Genomic DNA, 20,314 nt, shown 5'->3' with positions numbered 1-20,314 from the left:
TTGTATGTTTGTGTGTTTTCTCGAGTTGATAAGGCAATATTAAGAGTAACCTAAGGCTTTTTGCAGCCTATGCAGCTATCGATAACTAAGTATTGTCTGGAAAAAGCTGCCCAAATAGTCAGATATTAATACGAGTTGAAAGAGGTGCAAAGAACAGCAACTTTCATTTAATGTCCATAAATGTAAAATTCTCTGAAAACAAAACAAAAAGATCTACAATATTAATGAGTCACAACTCAAGTCAGCGACACCAAACACAAACCTGGGTGTAGCAATTTGTAAGTGTGTGGGACCCACACCAAATATAGTCAAATACACTCCTGGAAATGGAAAAAAGAACACATTGACACCGGTGTGTCAGACCCACCATACTTGCTCCGGACACTGCGAGAGGGCTGTACAAGCAATGATCACACGCACGGCACAGCGGACACACCAGGAACCGCGGTGTTGGCCGTCGAATGGCGCTAGCTGCGCAGCATTTGTGCACCGCCGCCGTCAGTGTCAGCCAGTTGGCCGTGGCATACGGAGCTCCATCGCAGTCTTTAACACTGGTAGCATGCCGCGACAACGTGGACGTGAACCGTATGTGCAGTTGACGGACTTTGAGCGAGGGCGTATAGTGGGCATGCGGGAGGCCGGGTGGACGTACCGCCGAATTGCTCAACACGTGGGGCGTGAGGTCTCCACAGTACATCGATGTTGTCGCCAGTGGTCAGCGGAAGGTGCACGTGCCCGTCGACCTGGGACCGGACTGCAGCGACGCACGGATGCACGCCAAGACCGTAGGATCCTACGCAGTGCCGTAGGGGACCGCACCACCACTTCCCAGCAAATTAGGGACACTGTTGCTCCTGGGGTATCGGCGAGGACCATTCGCAACCGTCTCCATGAAGCTGGGCTACGGTTCCGCACACCGTTAGGCCGTCTTCCGCTCACGCCCCAACATCGTGCAGCCCGCCTCCAGTGGTGTCGCGACAGGCGTGAATGGAGGGACGAATGGAGACGTGTCGTCTTCAGCGATGAGAGTCGCTTCTGCCTTGGTGCCAATGATGGTCGTATGCGTGTTTGGCGCCGTGCAGGTGAGCGCCACAATCAGGACTGCATACGACCGAGGCACACAGGGCCAACACCCGGCATCATGGTGTGGGGAGCGATCTCCTACACTGGCCGTACACCACTGGTGATCGTCGAGGGGACACTGCATAGTGCACGGTACATCCAAACCGTCATCGAACCCATCGTTCTACCACTCCTAGACCGGCAAGGGAACTTGCTGTTCCAACAGGACAATGCACGTCCGCATGTATCCCGTGCCACCCAACGTGCTCTAGAAGGTGTAAGTCAACTACCCTGGCCAGCAAGATCTCCGGATCTGTCCCCCCATTGAGCATGTTTGGGACTGGATGAAGCGTCGTCTCACGCGGTCTGCACGTCCAGCACGAACGCTGGTCCAACTGAGGCGCCAGGTGGAAATGGCATGGCAAGCTGTTCCACAGGACTACATCCAGCATCTCTACGATCGTCTCCATGGGAGAATAGCAGCCTGCATTGCTGCGAAAGGTGGATATACACTGTACTAGTGCCGACATTGTGCATGCTCTGGTGCCTGTGTCTATGTGCCTGTGGTTCTGTCAGTGTGATCATGTGATGTATCTGACCCCAGGAATGTGTCAATAAAGTTTCCCCTTCCTGGGACAATGAATTCACGGTGTTCTTATTTCAATTTCCAGGAGTGTATTTGTTTGGTCTGTGGGGGAGTGTCACAGAGATGGTGAAAAACTCAATCTGGTAGACACTTTAGGATAACAGGGTGTATACGTGGACAAGGAAAAAAAAATTCCCGGATTTCCCAGTTAAAAATACACTTTCTCCCGGGTGACAGTATATTTTCCCTTATCAATCCAATGAATGGTTATGGTTTTACACACGGGTGTACGATTTCCCGGCACTTTAGAAAACGAAATTCAGGGAAAAAGACACATTTTGAAAATATCTTTGATGTGCAACATGTATGCTGTGTACTTTCGTTACGAAAGCATACATTGGAATTCCACCAAACACCGCGTGTTACTTTCCAAATCATTGAAACTGACATTTCGATGCGCTTTTGTAAGCCATTCATAGCTCATGTCATGTGATGTGATGTCGCCAGCCAATGACAGCGGATATTCAGAGCATAGGACACGTGTCTTAGTCAGCCAACAGCAACATCACTGTTAAGTAGCACGAACACACAAACATGGCAAATTAATAGTTTAAATTAATATACATAGTGTTGCTACAAGAAGAGCAAAAACTTTCACATATAATATTGGTCTCAAGCTGCAAGAGAAGCCAAGCTTTCGCATATGCTGTTGATCTTTTTTGCACGTGTTACACTTTAAGAGATATCATACAAATGTGCCTGTAAAATTTTTAATAATGACATAAATGTCAGATCTCCAGCGTTCCAAATTCTTCTACATGGCTCGTTATCAAAGAGTTGATTTTTAAATGAGAGTCAAATGCTCTGTAATTTAATAAATTCATGGTACATTCTTGCACATAGTTCAACTTACCTAGAAGGATATTTACTTTGAAAGTAACGCTTTTCAAACCACTATTCCCAATATATTCCCACGACTTGTAGGAAATAGGTTCATTTCAGCAGTTGCCACAGAGTGCAGATAACAGGTGACACCACACTTGGGTAGCTATCATGACGTAGGAAGCCCGTATGTACGTACGTGTAAAACATTGAAAGATCATACATTATGTCATACAAGAAACAAGACATCAGAGGATACTGCAAGAGCATCGGAATTTCGTTAACCATATTAAAATGTGTGCATTTAAAGTGAATACTTAAAGGGCACATTCGCATGTCCAGATTCCCAATGAAGTAGACCTCGACTGATATTAAGCTTTTCAGTGTGGTTTTCGGATGTGAATTTTCTTTGAGTACCAGTACTGTATTATATCATGTTTGGTTCTTTATTAAGGCATAATGCCATACATGCTAGAAAATGAAAACGTTCAATTGAAATGCAGCGAACAGTTGAAACTGGCCAGTACTGTGGAATTAAACATTTCGTTTCAAATAAATTGACTGTCTCTGTGGAAAAGGTTAACAAAAGTCGAATTTCTTTAGCAGACAGACAAAAATAACTTCATTGTTCTGCAAGGCAATTAATGCTTGACTGTCAGAAATGTGGAAATAAAATAAAATCTGAAACTAATGACATATTTCAGCCTTCCGTAATTATGTGAAAGTGTATTAATTCACTTGATAGCTACCGGCCACAAATATCCGTTTTGTTTTCATTTGACGTGAGAGTAAACGAAGGGGAAACAGCAAAATCACTAAATGTAAACACGGGTCACGTGGAGACTACCCACCATAAATCAGACTGCTCTGCGCATCAGCCCCGGATGTACGACATTTGCAAACCAGGTCAATACTAAAAAATTCGAATTTGCAAAATATGCTCATCTTTCTGAAAAGTCTGAAACATAAAACATATGTATTCGAGGAAATTTAAGACACATTATTTGGTCTTAAGTATGCCAAACTGCAGTGCTACGCCTCTTCGTAAAGCACTTTTCTACCGCACGTCCAAACTATATTCAGGAGAGTGGAAATCGAAATGTTCTGTGGTGCCTCTCCTGCTCACAGTCGGCCGGTTTGACAGGCTGCCCCTCTTTAAAAAAATCTCTAAATTAATGGCAGATGAGATTATAAATAATCGAGAGAACAAGAGCTATTCAGAAAATCTGAACTCTTTTATTGCCTATTAGTTAATAACTTGCTGTTTTGTGTGTCATAAAATTAAATATAGGATAATTATATAAAACCAATACTGACAAGAGATAAGCAAGAAATTACACATTTCTTCAAACCTTAGTTCTTAGCATTTTTTTCTCTATAATCTTGCTAAGCTTTACATGGCGTGCTTTCCTTTCTGCGAAAGGATCTATTACCTCATCAAAGTTCGTCAAACGTTTTGCTATATGAAAAATCGAAATGTCGTTATCTAATACTGAAAAAGCTATAAATAATACCTAACACTGGTGTGGTTTCTCGATCCGATTACGTCTATTTTGTCACTGTCTGCTAGATAAAACAAAATATGCTTTTCTAATATTGCAGCAATTTTGTAACACACACACACACACACACACACACACACACACACACACACACACACACACACACACCAAATAAACAAGACCGTTTTGGCACAAATGGTCATTTTTATAACACAAGAAAATATAATTCACAACGTACCAATATCAAATTCCTGTTAGGTCTACTAGAAGCAAAAAGCTTTATGTTAGGAAATAGTTTCACAATTCATTCATACACACCAGCTTCTCAAGCACGAGATCGAAAAGTAGTGTTACGAAATTTTTATATAAATTTGGAATCATCTTATTCTTCCATAATTCGTGTGATGCCCCCGTTTCTTCTCCTTCCTCGTTCTAACAAACAATCTTGTCATCACCAATTCTGTAGCTATTGCTGCCACAGTCAAAATTTGTTCACCAATTAACTTCACTAACCCTGCCAGAATCACAGGTTTAGTTATCCCGCGATTATTTCCTGGTTAGGCGTTATTATGTGTTCGAACAACACGTTTTCCACGACACGTCCAGAACAGAACTTACGTTGCGGTTAGCCAGGGACTGTACTACTGGTCCTTGTTAGTGTAGTGATCTGACCAAAAATTTTCTGTCAAAATTTCATTTTCTTGGATACACCGAGAAGATAATACGTAATCTTTCTCACCCGTTATTCCTGTCAGTCGTTTATTTCCATTCTGCTAGTCTGAATCTATGGATTTTGCTAGTAATTATAACAATGCTGATCATTTGCAAACCCAATCAACCACATAATCAGACAGCGATTGGCGTTCATCCATTCGGCTTTACTCCCTCAGCTCGTATAGCCCCGTCCTCTTTTGTCTGCAGAAAGTTTATTTCTAGATGCGACGAGGATTCTCCTGACAGAGACATCACGCATACTATGCATGCATTCAAAAGTCAATCAGAAATCAACTTAAAACGTGTTCAAAAACCAACAGGGCAGCGTTTCAAAATCATATGAATAATCAACAGACAAATGTGCGCTGGATGCTAGGTGCTTTGTGAAACAAGTTTTTTTCCTCAAGAATATGAATTTGACACCCCCTATTCCCGGTAGCATCAGTTGCTTGCTGCAGCTGCTTGTACAGCCTACAGCCACGTACCTGTTGCCAGAAGCGGGAGAATCTACTACTCAAACGTGACTCAACTGCGCATGTGCAAGAGCCTGTGCATAACTGCTAAAACAAATTGAATGTAAACACTTGCGACTTAACGCTCATTGGAGGCAATTTGTAGTTATGAAGTACTACATAGTCTTCCTAAAGCCTTTGACACATTTTCAATTGGCAGACGCTTGCATGAGCACTGTGTGTCGTCGTCGTATATGGCGCATTTCCTTTGCAACATAAGTTATTTTTGTTTTTTTCTCTCGTTCATGTTTTATTGTTGAAGTATTATTCTGCAGTAGCGGGATACAGTAATATCCTTTGTTAGAGTATCAGTTCGTACCAATCAAAATTACAAAAATTTAACTGAAAACTGAAACAATGAAAAATTCCCAGAATTCTAAAAAATCCCGCGTTTTCCCCGGTTTTCTCCCGGATGAAAAACTTCCCGGGTTTTTCCCGAATCTCCCAGTTGTCCCGGGTCATATACACCCTGGATAATGGCAGACTATCCCAAGAAAGTCTAATTACAAAATTTTAAGAGCCAGTTTTACCGTATTTACTCGAATCTAAGCCGCACTTTTTTTCCGGTTTTCATAATCCAAAAAAACGCCTGCGGCTTAGAATCGAGTGCAAAGCAAGCGGAAGTTATGAAAAATGTTGGTACGTGCCGCCACAACTAACTTCTGCCGTCACACAGGCATGCTTTGTAGGCGCAAAGATAAATACTGGCGCCAAAACCTCTGCGTCAGTAAATAATTTTTTTTAAAAAAAGTGGAAGACGAGCTTTTTTTTCTCCGCCGCGAGTTTCGACCACTGCATTTTCATACATTATCCAACGAAGTAAATACAAATTCCATATTGTTCATCTTCGAATGTAGCACAATTTCAGTGTACTACGAAAATCTGACTGGCAAGACTGTTTGGGATGTTTGTCAATATGACCAACTCTACGTTCTGAATTTTTTCCTACCTCTGAGAAGAGATGGTTGCTTATAGGAACCTGATGAAATGTGAATCACATGCAGTATTCTCTTCACCATAAGAATAATACAAATATAAACATTTTGCTATGTATTCTTTCGTGTTTGCTGCTATCTCATTTAAATCCTGTCTGCCTAATAAACTACGAAACTAGAGTGAGACAACAGCAAACGCGGAAGAATATGTATATCGTGTCATGTTTATATTCGTATTATTCTTATGCCTAATAGTGACGCAGTCAGAAAGGAAGCACGACAAGTGACTAGATTTTTAAATCTAAGATTACTAATTTCTGTGCAGAATTTGATGTAATAAAGAAGCGTCCGCAAAGATTTTCAAACGGAGAAAAATTTTCGCCTAACTCTCGTTCAGAACATGTTCTATCATATGCAGTCTATTATTTTATTCTTGTTGATCATTATCAAAGAAAGCAGGAGTGTAAGTAACAACAAATAGCAGTCTTGTTTCGCTAATGAGACGATTCCTCTCTCTCTCTTTCTTCTTTTTTTAATTGTACGTGGCGGTAGCGCGCACAAAAGCAAGCCATGCCGCGAGCCGCGACAGGCCGTAAACACGCGCTATCAGAATGCAACAAACAATGCATGACACAGTGCAATAATGCATTTTCAGCTTAAGAGTGACGCAAACACCTATAACAAAGAAAACGGCACTTATCAGATCAAAGCAAAATAAGCAATCGATTCAAACCAGACGAAGCACGTGAAAAAGGAAGGGTACCCGAATAAATACGGACGGAGCGCCTGATGCATAGCAATGGCTACGTGGTAAAGCTTAACTGCTAAGCTTACGACTCGAACCAGACTACTGTAGCTGTATCGTCATTCATTCGACCTAAATTGTGTCTCATGTTACAATGGACAAACTTTGTTTCGATTTGGAGGTGCGGCCTAAAACTTTTCTCTCCCCTTGAATTTCGAGTCTCAAATTTCAGGTGCGGCTTAGATTCGGGAAATTTTTTTCCCTTTATTTCGAATCTCATTTTTCAGGTGCGGCTTAGATTCGAGTGCGGCTTAGATTCGAGTAAATACGGTATGTGGGGAATCTAGGAATACACTACAACCCGCTACATTTCACTTCTGTGGGGGTTGTGTAGACAGTATTAGACTGATTATAGTGCACACAGAGGCATTTAAGCTATCATTCTTCCTGCACTCTGCACTGGAAATACCTTGTGGTTGGAGAATGTATCCCACATCAATCCAAGAAGTTTAACGACTGAGTCAATGAAAAACAGTGAAAATTTAAGATGGTGGCTTTAAAGCTACAGAAGTTCTACATACTCTCCCCCCACCCCCCAAGTTGAAGAAAACACACAGAATCTTCATACAACGATGTGAAACAGTTGGAAGTAGTTCTCTGGGACTTTTTCAGCTCATACCTCATATTCACAGCTCCTCCTGTCTTGAGAAACCATCAGAGACCCATCTGCACTCGGCTGTTTTGTGACATGTTTGTACTGATAACACCGAGTCTCGCATTTTCCATTTGATGTATTTACACAATTCCGACACTGTATTGGTGTCGCAGGATAAACTTACTACACACGTTTCTCTTCTGCAAAACATTCTGACACGTTTCTCTTCTGCAAAACATTCTGGAGAGTGTCTTCAACACTTGATTTAGAGATGTTCAGTTTGTTACTCCACTGTTATTTGTGACAACAACGTTGACACACTAAGAGCCGCACATCCACTACTGAATACTGCCTACTAAGAGGTCGAATGCACGTCTGTTATTTACAGCTGTTAGTTCAAGGTGCCATCGTAGTTACTGCACTGACTTTGCTAATCAGTCAGGAATAAAAATCAGAATTCGAACTTCTTGTACAGATGGTGCAGATGTAGATTATGATGATACAATGTTGCTAATGTCAAAACAGTCTTTACTCTACTGAAGCAAGCAGTAACAATGTTGAGTGAAGTTCATTATCGAGTATCTTTCAGAAACCTCTCCAGGGATATCTGGACTCTTACACTTGCATACCGATACATATATTCCCTAATGGTATTTGAGGTTAATAGCAAGAATAGATTTACTGTTATCTGTGCAATTTACAGCCACAATATTAGAATTAAAAATAATTTTTATATTGACTACACTCTCTTATCTAGGGTTCAGAACGAATTTTATACTCTGACACAAATGTCTTTCACCAAATATTATCTAAAGTGATTGAAAAAAGTATAGACACTTCATATTGCCACTACCCAAAAAGAACATTTGATACAAATCTTTAATGTCATCATAGTAAATCAGTTTGGCTTCTAGAAAACTAAGAATATAACATGCCCCACCACAGAATTTGCAGAAAAACTTGTTAATCTATGGATAAGTTCCAAAAGATTGCAGGAGTCTTCTGTGACTTCACGAACAATTTACATGAACCTCTGTCTAACACACTGTTAATTAAAAATTCAAAAAGTATGTAATAACAGCAATAAATGAAAGGAATCAAAACACTATCAGATTCAGGGAGTTTCTCAGACTGGATAATCTTGCAACCAGTCTAATAAAGTTCTGTTTTAAGCACAATCCTGCTTTATTTTATATTAATGATTTACCACTAAACATAAATTCTGAGTGTTTTATTTGCAGATAATACTCCTGTGGCTATTTGGGAAAAAAAAAAAAAAAGATCAAATTCTTTCAACCGTTACGAATATACTTTATCAACCAACTGGAGATCTAACTAATCCTAAAATAAATTATTTAAAATAAGAGGATTTTCAAATTGCTCACAAAAACCTATAACTTAAGGAAGCAGATTCTCTCAAAATCCTAAATTTGGAAAAAAATTGCATTCTTCATGTACTCCCTATTTTGCAAAAAACTCTTGTAGTTTCAATGATAACAAATGCAAGAAATGTATTCTAACCTAGTTACTTTGTTTTAAGGTGTAGAGTTACCTTGTGAGGGACAAAACTACTGGAAATTTAATACAAAAATTACAAAAACATAACTCTTAGAAATGTGTAATGTAAAAACCTAGGAGTCATACTAAGCACACACTAAAGATTTTAACTATCCCCTGTCTACATATTTATGAATTGTGAATCCTTATTTGTAACAGTTCAGAATTATTTGCAAGAAATCATTTTCAAGGTGTGTACAATATGAGAAACAAAATTTCATGATTCATTAATGCAAGTTAAATTTCTATTCCCAGAAATTAATAACAAATTAAAATTTCAGAGCATGGCTTCAGCATGAAAAAAAATAAAACCACGTTCTGTCCTACTGCAGAAATGATATCACTTAATAAAAGAATATTTGTGTGATGATAGCACTATCCTTGGAGAATAAAATGGAAACTTTTCCTGGTATCTGCAAATTAAAGATTGCTGTGTTAAGATTATCAATTTGTGTGTCAAGTATATTACTTGTAAGTATATTAGCACATTACACAGTTTACTGTTTATACATACCAAGTCTCCAGTATTTTAAAACAGTTACTTAAATCTGTATGTAATGAGGTAAAAGAGAATCAACTTTAATATCTCTTCAGGTTTGCTGGCAGATCCTAAAATCGACTTTACTCCGTATTTCAGAGCTCCAATTGTTCGTCATCTTCAGGAGAATGCTACTTCTGCTGATAAGTTCCACTGAGAACTGATGTCAGGCTGCAAATCACATCCTATATAATCCTCCATACCGTGCACAGCACATGCTCTGCCCATCACAGTTGCTGCCCTCCAAGACTATTGCCAACCTAAGCCGGACAATTTAATTAAGAGAGACAATGAGTTTTCTCTTAGCAGGACATGGAATCCTGTACTACACCACATCAAAACAAAACATTCTTTGATGCGGCCAGTCCGAGTGTTCTAAAATCGTCTGAGTGTGATATATATCAGTGTGGCTGGTGTTCTATTAAGGGCAGCACCAGCTGCCAGTCTTGAAGAGCAGCAACTGTGATGGGCAGCACATATGCCGTGTCTGGAACGTAGGCCTATATAGGATGCTGATTTGCAGCATGGCATCAGTTCTCAGCAGGACTCATCAGCAGAAGCAGTGTCCTCCTGAAGACGACAAACAGTTGGATCACCAAAATATTGAATTGAGTTGATTTTAAGCTCTGGCAACAAACCGGAGAGATTTTCAAGACATTATGCCAGGAAAGCCTTCGAAATCACAAAAACATTAACTGTCACACACATGTTAACATGCCAAGTGAGGACATACATGCTGATGTAGATGAAACTGCATGTATAAACTTTTATAATCATTTTTTTAGTAAACAAAATGGGCAACTGAGGAACAATTTCAGCATCAAGGAAACTGTTGGGAATTGTGTGGTAGAAGGGATGTTAAACTGAAGGTAACTGTGTATAGCACTGTGAGGAAATAATTGAACTCTTCATAGCCTAAGAACAGTTCCCTTTTGTCCTTTTACTATTTTGAAATTATTTTTATCTTTGACTTTAATATTTTAAAATAGTATAAATTCTCAGTGGGTAAATGGAGAACCTCTATAAATATGGTGCACACAGTACAAGGGCAGAAAAGTACTTCAGGACACTGCATCAAGAGCAGCACATTAATTTTTCCAATCTACTTTTATTGTTCCAGTCTTCTTACAATGTGAAGCTACAGATTTCCTTTTACTTCTCTCTTGGTGCTCATATCTACCGACCACCCCGCCCCCACCCCTCCCCTCCACTTCTTAATCCTACCCCCTATTCGCACACAATGAGAACATGTAGAATTGTAAACAATTTAGATGCATCAAGTAGTATGGTTTCACACAGCCTGTCATCATATCCCAGCTTTTGAAGTTTGTGTCTAGAACAATTTTCATCTGTGTGTGGCTGATTCAAATCTCTTTGTTATTTGCTTTCTTAGAAATATCTGAATATTTATTAGCACATGATCAGCAGAAATGAGAAACACTGCAATTAAACAGGTGCAACAGAGAATTTTTTTAAAGAAAATCGCAAGAACTCACACTAGCTCAACACAATAAGCAGCAAGTAATTGATTGCGGCAGCAAAAGCTCTCCCCCTATACAACATTTTCCACTGGTACAATTCAACTTTAAATTCACATAAAAACATATCATAATTTTTACTGGGAAGATCTATGGTAGTATGGAAATGGAAAGAATATTAAATCCTCCATTGCAACAGAGAACCCATTTGTAATTGTTGATAACATACCTGGTTAGGCTTCAGAGCTACCCAATTCAGTGTTGGCAACTTGTACTTCGTTTGGACTTTCCTCTTTATTGTCATTGCACCATCAGGGGCCTGCATCATTCCTGCAGGTGGCGGTGGAACAGGAACATGAGGTGAACCCTTGCCAGTGAGACCACAGGGAGGGGGTGGTGGGCAGGGTGGAGGGGGCGGTGGCGCAGGTGCAGGAGGCGGGGGTGCTGGTGGCTGCGACGGTGCAGAAGGTGCCACTGCAGTATCATTTGAGTCAGCACCTAAAAGGGGAACAGGAAATAATAATAATAATAATAATAATAATAATAATAATAATAATAATAAAAGATAAATATGTTCACAGTCTAAACAAGTGTTATGCTGGAGTCTAGGCTAACAACCAAGTACCATGCAACAACTCCGTTAATCTGAGGAGACAGCAAGTCTAACAATACACTGAATCAAGGAGTGTAAAGACAAATTACACTTAAAAGTACACTGTAACAAGGATTAAAATGACAACTAATTTGACATTTGACTGCGAAACTTTCATTGTCATGAGATCAGAACATAATACTCTTGCTGACATGCAGACCAACAGGAGCAAGTAAAAACAACAAGGCCAGGTAATGACTGTTTACTGTGATAAACTATTAAATCAACAGAAACAGGTAATACCGAGTATACACAGGGGTGGGGGGGTAGGGTGTAGGGTACTACCACCTCCTGGTACCATCTATCTGTGAAAAAGAATAAAGGGATGGAGAGAAATTAAATACTTAAGAAATGATAAGAATTGGATTGATGGGGCTTAAGGGGACCAAACTGCAAGGTCATCAGGTCCTTTCATCCTACATGCATCAAACCAGAAAAATGGGCCTCAGAGTAATCCCTACAAACCAGACTGCTACAGAGACTCAATAAAACCAAGAGACAGAAGCAAGTAGAAGTGAAAGAGTAGTGAGACGGAGTAAGATGGGTGAGATGCTCCACGCAGAATGCAGATGGTGACCCCTGTGATACATTATGTGGTGGGAGTCGCAACCTTCGCATCTGACTGGTGTTTCCTCACCCTCACCACAAGAAAATTAGCAGTGTGGACGAGTTTATAAAATCTCAGGAAAGATAATAATATCAACACATTACAATGATGACAAACGTAAATGAACAAGAAGAATAAAAACATGGATATGGGCAGGAGCCATACTAGACTGTCAAGTGAGGGCAGCCATGGGATCCCTGGGTCACAGCAGGTGATGGAGGCATACATCGAATACCGCAAGCAGTCAATGAGACCAAAGAGCCCTACTTCACAGAAAGGAGTAGAAACTGCTATCACGAGTAAAACGTAAAATCAGATCAGATCAGTTTGGCGTCATCCACTAGCATCATAGGCAGTGTGTCAGCAAGTTTAGGATTTCGTTGTAAGGTAGCTAAATTAGGACAGTCCAGTAGGATGTCAGCCACTATCAGATGGGCACCAAACAGACAGTGCGTCATCTTAGGATGTGGCCATCGTTTCAGCCAAGTGTAGTCAATGTGAAGCTGACAAAGGTGGATTCCCTGCCAGAAGCATGAAGGAAAGACTGTCATGTGGTTGTGGTTCTCTTTATTGTCTGCAGTTTGTCTGGAGAAACCAGGGCACACCATTCCATGTTCCAATTTCCAACAATTAATGTAGTGTCGACCGAATGACTGGTTCTGGTAAGCCCCCCCCACCCCGTCCAAGTTTGCCATACTGGGAAGCAACTTGACCAACTGGTCAATATGTTTGTTCCCTAGGATCCCAATGCAACCAGGTGTCCCAATGCCGATGGCCAACTGGACAGCATGATGGAGATCTGAATGGAGAACCTGGATTGTCACAACCAATGGGTGTTGGGGTAGCACTGGTTGATAGACTGAAGACTCCTTAAGCAGTCACTGCCTATAAAAAAGCTGAGCAGCAGCTGTTAGCACAATTTGTAGTGAAGGAACTCAGCCTCTGTGAGTAGACTTGTCACAGGCCTACTCCAAAAGGCACCTGTTGCATGTGGGACCACACAATGGTGTATTGGGTTCAGCAACCACAACAGCAAAGGAGATGTCGAGTCTTCTGTCAGACCACCATAATCAACATAGGGCAGCTTCAGAGCTCCATTAAGTCAAAAAAAGCATAGAGCAATCTGTGTCCTCAGCTGGTGTTGCTGAGGCAATGAAGAGTATAAAGGTGTGACCAGCATGTTTGCTTAAGCTGGCGAAGCCACATCAAAATACAGTCCTGTAAACTGATAAGACTCTACCACATCAAGCAACTGATCATCAAGCTAGAATTCTAGTTGCAAATGGGCAGTACAATGATGACATGAGTATGACGCATGTCTTAGCAGCCAAAAAACTAAAGCCATAGGTAACAGCCCAGGACTGCACTTTTCACATGACATCCTGCAGTCATCATCCAGCAATATCCACAATAGAGGAGCAAAAGCACAAGCAAAAATAACAAGCATACAAGAAAAGTGACACTGTAGACCCCACAGCTGTAGATAAGACTATTCATAGCCACAGGAAAAAAGGACAAACACAATACAGAGCCCTGTGGGATCCTGTTCTCTTGTATATGGGGCAGGGAGGGGTGTAATAAGGGAGGCACCAACTTTAACCCAGAAAGTATGGTGTGATAGGATGTTTTGGATAAGGACTAGGAGTGGGTCACAGAGAACCCAGTCATGTAGGGTAAAGAGGACTACATGTGGTGTCTTAAGCCCTTTGCAAGTCAAAGAAGACAGCAAAAGGTGGTGTTGGAAGGCAAAAGCTGTCTGGATTGCAGACTCCAGGTAGACCAAATCATCGGTAGTAAAAGGCTGTGATGAAAACAACCCTGGGATGGAGCCAAACGGCCCTGAGACTCTCACTGACTCATCACATGTTCGAGCAACTTGCAAAGAAATTAGTGGGACTAACAGCGCAATAGCTGTCCATCTCAAGGGGCTATTTACTCAGTTTCAATACCGGAATGATCACATTTTCCCGCCACTGAGATGGAAACTTATCCGCGCTCCAAAATCAGATGAAAATGAAAGGGGCATGCTGTAGCAATCCACTGATAGGTTCTTCAGTGCAGACACAGTCTGGCCCTGGAGCCATGTCAGGGCTACAGCATTGAGGAATTCCCACTCACCAAATGGAGCATTATACGGCTTGAGAGGTGTGTAGTAAAGAAGTGAATTCACGCCACCCATTGTTTGAGTACATGAAATATACACTGGTAATTATCAGATGCAGAGGCTCAAGTAGAACACAGAGCAAAAGTTTGGCGAAAGCATCTGGGTTAATGTACAAATCCCCATTAAAGGAGATACTGGGGAACACCTGTGGGGACTAGTATCCATAGAAGTGTTTAATCTTTGCCGAAAACTAAAAAGGTGGGGTATGTGGTCCAAAGATAGTAACATACACTTCCCAGCATTCTTGTTTTTGTCATTTTATTAGGTTGTGGCCCTGGGCATAGAGTTGTTTAAAAGTGATGTGATACTCCATCAATGGTTCTCACTTATGACACTGGAGAGCACTTGTCTGCGATTTCTAATTGCCACAGATATTCAGAGGTCCACCAAGGTATGGTGATCTGAGGGGACGATCCTGATGAATAGTGGATCACAAGTCACCTGACAATAGAATGACTACGGTTGTGCTCTGGATAGCCTCATCAATACCCCAATTTGGTTGGGTACTAAGGGCAATGGCAGACGTTAAGGTATCTTAGTCAGCATTGCTAAAGAGCCCATGTGGCTGGATGCCTAAGCGAATGGTGCTGAGGAAAGGTCAAAATGAGCAGAAAATGGTCACTGTTGCACAAGTCAACATGGACTCTCTGATGGATGAGGGGAGAAGACAGGAGTGCAAATGGAAGGGTCAATGGTCAAATAAGAGCCTATACCTCACTGATGTATGTGTGGGCTAGAAGTTGTGTGAAGTGCCGGAAGAGAAGAGAAGGGCATGTTTCACAGAAAATCTTCTCCTCAATAGATTATTTCAGTACATCCTCACTGTCAAGTCAAATGTAAGTGGTTTATTGGAAGCAGACATGGATTTTAGGAATGTTCCATTCGTGTAACTCACAAAACGGAGATTGTGCAGGGAATGGACAGCTTCCTGTGGCCATAGTCCTGATCTATATAGGTACATCTGCTCTTCAAATACAAAATAATTATTGCCAACTGAAGAATTTATTAATTTCTGGAGAAACGCTATCACTAATTTGCTCACAGGTATGTGCCGGTTGAGGGAATATTATGCAGGGAATTGACCTCCAAATTACAAGATAGAAACAGGACAAGCATAGGTTTTCCATCAGTGCAGGGACCTTAATATATCACGTTCTGGATTTCCTGTGCCTTCTTAGCCAATCCTTGAATCACGATCACCTCTCAACATTACAGAAAGTTTTTATCTCTCAATAGCTACCCTCACTTACATAATTTTGCTGATGTTATAGACCAAAATGAAGCTGGCCCGTACATAATTATCACTGAAACTTTAGGTTATTCTTCCAATCTCTCCAAATCTAGGTCAGAACCTATGCTGCTCCTCGACAAATTTCAATACTGTGTAGTACGTTCATGGCTGACTGTCTTACATTTGGGAATTCTACTATGCATCCCCTTATTATTACCTTCTTCATAGCTGATGAAACAAGTCTATCAAAGAGACAGCCACCTTTGAGATTAATACACAATTGAGAGGACGGTGGCAGTAATTACTGTGTAGTTTATTGCTTTAGCATGATGACCATTGTTTTTAATTGAGAATGTACTGACACAGATTACCCAAGCATTTACTGCAATAGCATAGCACACTTCTTCACAGCACACTTCTTCAGCACAACTGTTGTAGTCAAGGCATTTCTTTGACCCTTCTAGTAATCTAGCTTTTCTTTCTGTCAACAGTCCCTCAGAACTTTGCAGATGACAACTTCCTCTAGAAGGTGCTCGATTCTTGCTACCCCTTTTGGCTCATTTTACATGAATCATTTCTGTTGTCTGCTTTTTCACCAATGGTGCGGTGCATCCCAACCTGTCTCACTTACTGTATTCACAATTTTTTCTTCTAGTTATCTTTATGCTGTCATGACAAGTATACATTTTGAGAATATTTGTGAGCTTTTTTATATCTATAGCTGCTGCTTCTCTACTATTTGTTACTTATTTTGTTTATCTGTTTTTGCCTCTTGTTTCACAGAGGCTTCCGTTCACTTCCTCCTCCTCTTGACAGTGACTTCTCAACTGCACTGTCTGCCACTTCTGACCTCTCATGTTTTTGAATCTCATCTATCTCTATCTCTAATCCTGGCATGCTAAGTCATCCTTGTCCTACTGCCCCTGGTAACTGTCTGAATTCCTCCTATTCTTTACTCTTTCTTGTTAATGAAGTAGTCTGCACAACCTATCTTGTCAATATCTACAATTCAGAAATCTTACTAGAACCATTAGTATTTCTGCTTAACAGTAATGCAAAATATGAAAAACTGTAATAATTTTTCATCAAATACATATATAAACATGAAACACAACCCAGATTCACTTAAGATTTAAAAAGAAAAAATACCTTAGCACATTCCACAATATCAAAAATAGATACATACATTAAACATCGATAAATTAGTAATTATACAATACAGATCCCTTCAGAAAAGCTGTTAAATGCACCTCTCAGTTAATAACTTATTCAAAGTCAAAGACAATCTGAATAACAAAACAGATTTATAAACAATGTAAGGCAACCATACGAACAAAATTTATGTTTACGTGTTAAGCCAACTTGTTAAAATAAATCTGATACAATAATATGCTTTCCAATATTTATGATGCACATTATTAAATTCTCTTCATTTTCCTGATTTCAACCCTAGGTTCACAATGGATTAACCTTTATAAACTTCTCAGACAAGGAGATCAGTAACTTACACAAACCCACCACTCACTACTGCAGTTTGTGCCAAGTATTTCCATCCTGGTCAAAGGCTGAATGACTGAAAGCAAACATGTCATCCACCGGCCGTGCTGCAACTGTTGTGCCATGTCCTGTATGGGCAAGCAACTAACCTACTCTCTATCTGCTCGAAAACCTCCTAAAACCAGTTACATTTAATACATGTAACACCTGGTTACATACCCCCTCCCCTAAGCACCACAGCAATCCCCTTAGCCTAAACCTCTGCTAGTTCCATAGCCAGCAACTCCCTTTTTCTGCCCACTCTTTCCTCTGCTGCCAGTAGAATACACTCTAAACTTCCTGGCAGATTAAAAGTGTGTGCCAGATCAGGACTTGAACCTGGGAGTTTTCCCTTTCCCATGCAAATGCTCTACCAATGGAGCCATTCTGCCACAGAGGTGCAGCAATAGTTCCCTCCATTATCTCCCAATACTTCCTTATACCTCTCTGGTCTCCCTCCTCCCCAAACACTACAACGGAGTTCAAATCCCTGTCTAGCAAAAAAATTTAGGTGCACTAAGGTTTCTCCAAATTATTCATGGCTCCATGGTTTACACAAAACAATGGCCTGCACATATTTATGAGTTTCATTAAATAAGATATTGAATACTTATGAGCAGTTGTGAAATCAGTGATTCTGTTGAAACTTCTAATTAGTACACAATAGATATTAGTAGGTTGCACTGGTAAATCGTGTTGAAGTACTGCCGAATAATAATTTAAAATTACTGCCCATCTTCAAATTAATTAGTTTAGCTGTACCAATGCTTTTTTTAATGTGGTGTGATTCAGAAGTGGAAGGTAAATGGCATTTGTTCACTCCTAGCCATGCCCATTTATTGCCACATAAGACTTTACTTGCTGCACCAGCTAAACAAGAGAATGAGTCTTAGTTTATTGTATTTAACTGACAATGGTAACTGCATAACAGCTGCAATAGGTAACTAGAAGAATTCATTCTGTTTACATGATAACATTAACATAGTTTCGGAAACCCAAGCTCACACTATTTCTGTTACGTCTTTTCAGTTATGAAGTTATTTTTAATGGTTATCAGTGTCGGACCATTACAGCATGCTCTTGAAGACCTCACTATAATATGTACAGGAGCTGACACCCATAGACTACCCTAGAATTCCGAATTTCTGTCTGGCATTACTGGAGCAACATGCTTCTGATACCCTGTTTGGTCGTCAGGTACTGTTTATGAATGAGAGCCTCTTTACCCGTGCAGATATCGAGAATGTTTGTAACGTGCACCTGTGGGTGTGTGAGAATCCTCATGTAACTACAGCAAGAAAATATCAACATTGTTCTGCAGTGAACATTTGGTGTTGTATGGTGGAGAATCAGTTACTTCGACCACATGTTATTCCACAGCACCTGACTGGCAAAGTGTGTAAACAGCTTTGGAACATGAATTGGATGGTCTGCTTCAAGATGTCCTACTAACTTATGGTTTACACAAAACAATGGCCTGCACATATCAGTCAGGAGGCACGGGATTATCATTCCTTACTCTGATTAGTGCATAGGTCATGCAGGGACATTGCTTTGCCTGCTAGATTTCCAGACATAAACCCTCTGGATTTCTAGCTTTGGGGCAATTTCAACAAGCTCATTTATGGTGTTGCAACTGAGAATGTAGCACAACTACAGCAATGAACTGAAGAAGGCTGTGCAGCTGCACAGAATGAGATGAATGGAGTCTGCAACACCCCAAGAGTGGTAAGACGTCGAGCACACCACTGTCTTTGTCTAAATGGGCATCAGTTTGGACAAGTTTTGGGGTAAATTTACAGCACGTAGTTGTGTTGCATTTTGTGTTCTTTCCTGTTCCTGCTTTCTGAGAAGAATTAATTTTGTGTTGCACTTGTGATCCCTGCTCCACTGTATAGCTCTGAAATAAAGAAATTTAAGACAGAACTTTATCTAACATTTTAGTTTTATTTTGATGCATACATAAAACACATTAAGTGTGTACAGTTACTTTTGAATCACAGTTTATAACCCTGACTTGCTACTGACTGCTTTTGTGTTCCCCACACTTCTGCTTTCTTGGAGACCAGTCTGAGCTATTCCACAGTTTGTCAGAATTAAGCAAGCAGGTATATGGCTCAAGAAAGGCACAGAGGATTTTCAAACTGATAGAGGAGGCATTATTACAAGGGCACATTATTCAAAAATGAAATTTTGCTGTCTTTTAGTAGAGAACCAGAGGGTGAACTGGACATTCACAGAAGCTCTATCTGCTCTTTAAGATGGCACCTGCACATAGGGACTAAACACTGAGTTTCTCAATTAAATGCATTCAACGATGGCATAATAGCCCGGATTATTTTAGTAAGTGTGACATTTCTGGCCGTGAATGTTTACATTTTACAATTGAATCATTTTGGTGCACTGCTGGACTTATGCAATGTTGCTTGATGAACTTTTTATCCTTTTTGTTTCGGAGAAACAAATAGTCCTACAGTAAAAGTCTTTATTTAGATTTATCAACATTCATTGCAACAAAAATAAACAATATTGTTCTGTTACACATAAAACTACTGAAATTCTATATAAGGAAAAACATGTCTCTTACAAATTTAACTAATAATATGCATTTATTTTCAATGTACAATTAAGATGTTAAGTAAAAAACTCTGCAAACAGGTATTGTAATCAAGAAGCTCGTGTGGTGCTCCGATTTTTATATATATAAAAGATGGTGTCTGTGTATGTGCGGTTGGATATGGGTGTGTGCGCGAGTGTATACCTGTCCTTTTTCCCCCCTAAGGTAAGTCTTTCCGCTCCCGGGATTGGAATAACTCCTTACCCTCTCCCTTAAAACCCACATCCTTTCATCTTTCCCTCTCCTTCCCTCTTTCCTGATGAAGCAACCGTTGGTTGCGAAAGCTTGAATTTTGTGTTTATGTTTGTGTGTCCATCGACCTGCCAGCGCTTTCGTTTGGC

General features: G+C 40.4%; 1 protein-coding gene across 6 annotated transcripts in view; it reads right to left on the bottom strand.

Moving 5' to 3' along the window:
- LOC126175747 (formin-like protein) overlaps nt 1-20,314 on the bottom strand; it is a 479,943-nt gene that overhangs the window by 72,376 nt on the left and 387,253 nt on the right. For all 6 annotated transcript variants that reach the window (XM_049922703.1, XM_049922702.1, XM_049922701.1 and 3 more), the window contains one exon: nt 11,396-11,664. In XM_049922703.1, the coding sequence (XP_049778660.1) occupies nt 11,396-11,664 (269 nt within the window). The remainder of the gene's footprint in view (nt 1-11,395; nt 11,665-20,314) is intronic.

This window comes from Schistocerca cancellata, chromosome 3 (genome assembly GCF_023864275.1).
Source record: "Schistocerca cancellata isolate TAMUIC-IGC-003103 chromosome 3, iqSchCanc2.1, whole genome shotgun sequence".
NCBI lineage: Eukaryota > Metazoa > Arthropoda > Insecta > Orthoptera > Acrididae > Schistocerca > Schistocerca cancellata.
The sequence above is the reverse complement of the archived record's forward strand: the minus strand, read 5'-3'. Positions and strand labels throughout refer to the sequence as shown.